At 62.4% G+C, this 3,683-nt stretch overlaps 1 protein-coding gene across 1 annotated transcript; it reads right to left on the reverse strand.

Moving 5' to 3' along the window:
* Window positions 1-1,974: 1,974 nt before the first annotated feature.
* Window positions 1,975-3,463, reverse strand: LOC119314628 (E3 ubiquitin-protein ligase PUB23-like). The gene has a single exon (XM_037589343.1). The coding sequence runs from the start codon at window positions 3,381-3,383 to the stop codon at window positions 2,115-2,117; it is 1,269 nt and encodes a 422-aa protein (XP_037445240.1). The 5' UTR covers window positions 3,384-3,463; the 3' UTR covers window positions 1,975-2,114.
* Between the last annotated feature and the right edge of the window lie 220 nt (window positions 3,464-3,683).

Raw genomic sequence — 3,683 nt, forward strand, 5'->3', positions numbered from 1 at the left:
AGGAGGCCAAGGTTGTAGGCCTGGTTGGCTTGCGCCTGCTGGAACTTGGCCTCCCGCTCCTCCCGCACCATGTCTATGTAATGGGCATGGGCCTCGCCGATGGTGATGCCAGCATGCACCAGCGAGGAGGGTGGTGCCGGCTCATCCTCCATTGGGGTGTCGTCGTCCTTCGTCTTCCTGCCGGCCTTCCAGCTAGCAGTAATGGCAGCCATCTCCTTTTGCTCCGACGAGAGGCCGCTGTCTTAGAGGGCTTTGGAGTGCGAGGAGGCCATGGCAGGCATGGTGCGGAGAGGAGACATGGGCCGGAGGAGGATAACTGCGCTATGGCCAGGGTTGGAGTTTATATACTGGGTGGATGGCAATGGGCCGCGGCAGTGTGGTTAATGGTGGGCGGCAGACAGGCAGACGGGTGATGTCGGAGTAGGTTCAACGGCAATCACATAATATTAATGTAGGGCAATGGACCGGCGGGGTCTCGTTTGAACACGGAGAAGTCGCCTGCACCGGGAAGCGGCGCGGGCGGCGCTCTCTCAGCCGCCCCACTTTAATGTCGGCAGCAGTGAGAGGTTAGGTCCGCTCGGGCATGAAGCGGTATTGATGCACTAGAGCAGCGCTGACTGTTTCGGGCGGGAAGCACGCGCGGGTGAGGGAGGCGGTTAATGGTGGGTCGAACGCCCTCAAAGCCACCCTAGTTTGTCTCCGGATTACGGGAAAAAGTGCGTCCAGACCGCCAAGTAGACCGACACTGGATCACGTTGGATGGCAAAACACGTTCGGATTGCGCGGTCCAGACGGTTGTGGGTGGTTTAAGGGCATCTCCAGCCGTTGAGCCCCCCAGGAGGCATTTTTTTCGCCGCTTGGGGGGCTGCCGGCGATTTTTTTTTGCCTGGGGATGAAAACTTGCCCAGCCGTGTCCACCCCCAAGCACGGCATGGTGCACGACGCAGGGAGGACGCCTTCCTGCTGCACAGCGTGGTGGCGCCCGGCGCCTCCGTCAGGGAGCCCATGTCCGCACTCGACTTCGGGAAGTAGTCATCACCGGGGCCGTCGAGGCGCTCGACTGCAGCGACCCCGCGTGGCGCGCCGCAGACGCCGAGGACGAGTGCCTCATCGCGGAGCTCCTCCTCGCCAACGGAGCCAAGCATGCCGGCTCCGACGCGCTCCACGTGGCTTCCTCCTCCTCCGCCAATGCCAGGGCCACGACGGCGAAGGGGAGGACGGCCGCGGGGGAGGAGCCGAAGGCGGGGGCGAGGGACGAGGCGAACGCGGGGGCGGGGGAGGAGCAGAAGGCGGATGGGGCAGTGGAGAAGGAGAAGGGGGAGGATGAGGTGGATCCCGCCCCGCTGAAATTGCCGAACGTGAAGGAGGTCGCGATGGCTGCGACGGCGTGCGTGCGGAAGGACCGGAGGCCGCGGGGGACGGAGGAGGCCGCCGGCGAGCGGAGCCAGGGGATGCGGAGATGCGGAGGCGCAGAGCCGGCCCGGAGCTCCTTCATCCTGCCGTCCCTGTGCGCGGCGAGGCGAGAGAAGGAGAAGGAGAAGAGAGGAGTTGCAACCGAGAGAAAGGGGATGGGTGTGTGGAGGGGAGCACGTGGGTGGGCCAGGGAGGGAAAGGGACGGGAGAGACGCTGGCAGGTGGGCCTGCGCATGCAAAAGGCAAACGCCGGCGTCCCCAGCTGCCCCCTCCCCCCCGCCCCCCTGAGAGCTGGGTGTGGGGTGGGCGCGCCGGCCGTAACATTTGTCAAATCCGGCTAAAAATAAGGTCTTGGGTGCCTGACTGGGACGATTTTTTACAACCGGCGCTAAAAAAGTGCTCTTGGGAGGCCTGTTGGGGAGCCTAGTGGAGATGCCCTAAGAATCGGCGTTGGAGATGCCCTTAAAAAACTATTTACAATCATTTTTTGGGGTTGCTATTATACAATCAATCATTGATGACAATTTGTGTAGATAATTACAACGAGACATTGAAAGAGAGCAATGCGCTCCTCCTCCCAATTAACTATTTACAATCAATTAAGCAATTTGAATATTCTGTGTAGATAATTACTGTACAAAGAGAGTTTGAAAGAGAGCAATGTGCTCCTCCTCCTAACGAAGACGATCGGCGTGACGAAATCAGCAAGGGTAATGCGCCTTGAGGTGCGCTTGCAAGCATGGGGAGTCCTTCCAAACCCTAGCGTGCATCTTGAGCAGCTCCTTGGCCTTGGCCCTGGCCCGCTCGCCGGCGTCCACTTGTAGAACCAGCAGCAGCTTCGCCACCACCCCGACGGCCAGCATCTCCTGCAGCACGGCCGGCGTCGGCGAATGCCTTGCCACGGCGTGCAGAGCGCGCACCGCGCTCTCGGTGGTGGTCAGGGACACTCGCATAGCCTTCTTGGACACGACGGCCAGCCCTGCCGGGTGCGCCACCAAGTCCGACCGCCCCTCCGCACAACCGCAGAGATGGTCGATGGCCACCACGGCCAGCTCGGTCGGGTGCCGTCCACCCTCGTCGAGGAGCAGCTCCACCAGCACAGTCATCGCGCCGGCCTCCACGGCCTTGACGCGGTTCCGGCCCCATGGGCACAGCCGGCACAGCACGTGCAGCGCCGCCTTCACCGCCTTGGTGGACACCCTGTCGGACACCAGGCGCACCACCTCCAGCACCACCTCGGTCCTCACCGCCATGAGACGCGCCGGCTCCATCACAGACACCATCGCCTTGAGCAGGAGGATGCCGTAACAGCGGGACCGGTAGCTGGGTCGCCGCAGCATGTACACCAGGGTGTCCAGGAAGTCTCCGTTTTTCTCGAGGATCCGGACCAGGCTCTTCTTGGACGGCTTGAGCGAGCAGATGACGCTGAGCGCGTCCTCCTCTGGCGAGCTCGTGGACGACGGGGAATCCAGAGACAGTTCTAACAAATCTTCTGCCGACTTGGACATGGTGGCATGGTTCCTGAAGACGGAGACGAGAAACTCGACGGCCCCGGGCGTGGCCTCAACGCAGCGCCTATTGCGGTCGCTCTCGGCGATGATGGACTTGATCTCCCGGAGCGCGGCCAGCTCCTTCTGCCTGCCCGCACCATGGCCCTCTTCGACGATAGCGGCGACGCGGCCGGCGTCGAGGGGCAGGCGCGGGGTGGGGAAGCGCTCGACGGCGTGCAGGGCGCACCAGGCCTGGGTGAGGCGGCGGAGCGTGTGGTTGGGCGTGGCCTCCCGGTCGGCCTCCGCGAGCTTTTGCTGCGTGATGGGGCAGGTGGCGTGGCCGTCGGAGAGCCAGCGCTCGATGCTGCAGCGGTCGTAGGTGATGCCGGTGGCGAGCGTGACGGGGTCCCGCATGATCTCCAGCGAGATCGGGCAAAGGAAGTACGGCGGCACCTCCACCGACGGCCCCTCCATCGCCATAGCCTGCTGTAAGATCCAAGAAGAAGCTAGGTCGCGAGAGATTGCTCGGGAAATGGATGTGGTGGAGAGCGGAAGAAGCTGACCAAGTTGCCGTAGAGTTGAACAAAGGGGAGAGGAAGCAGGTGTGCGTTTTATAGGGGTGGCAGGGAGGCGAAGAAGTTCACGCGTGTTCACAAGAGATTAGAGATTATTGCATGGAATGACACAGTAAAACGGGTTGGGTTGGGTTCAATTGGATTGACTTGGGGGGTCGGTGTTGAGCTGGCCCACGGCGCTGACCACGAGATGAGAGCGGCTCCA

This window comes from Triticum dicoccoides, chromosome 6A (assembly GCF_002162155.2).
Source record: "Triticum dicoccoides isolate Atlit2015 ecotype Zavitan chromosome 6A, WEW_v2.0, whole genome shotgun sequence".
NCBI classification, from domain to species: domain Eukaryota; kingdom Viridiplantae; phylum Streptophyta; class Magnoliopsida; order Poales; family Poaceae; genus Triticum; species Triticum dicoccoides.

Bases quoted from the DNA above. Each gene is read 5' to 3' on its own strand.
- LOC119314628 (XM_037589343.1), bottom strand. From the start codon at position 3,383: ATGGCGATGGAGGGGCCGTCGGTGGAGGTGCCGCCGTACTTCCTTTGC.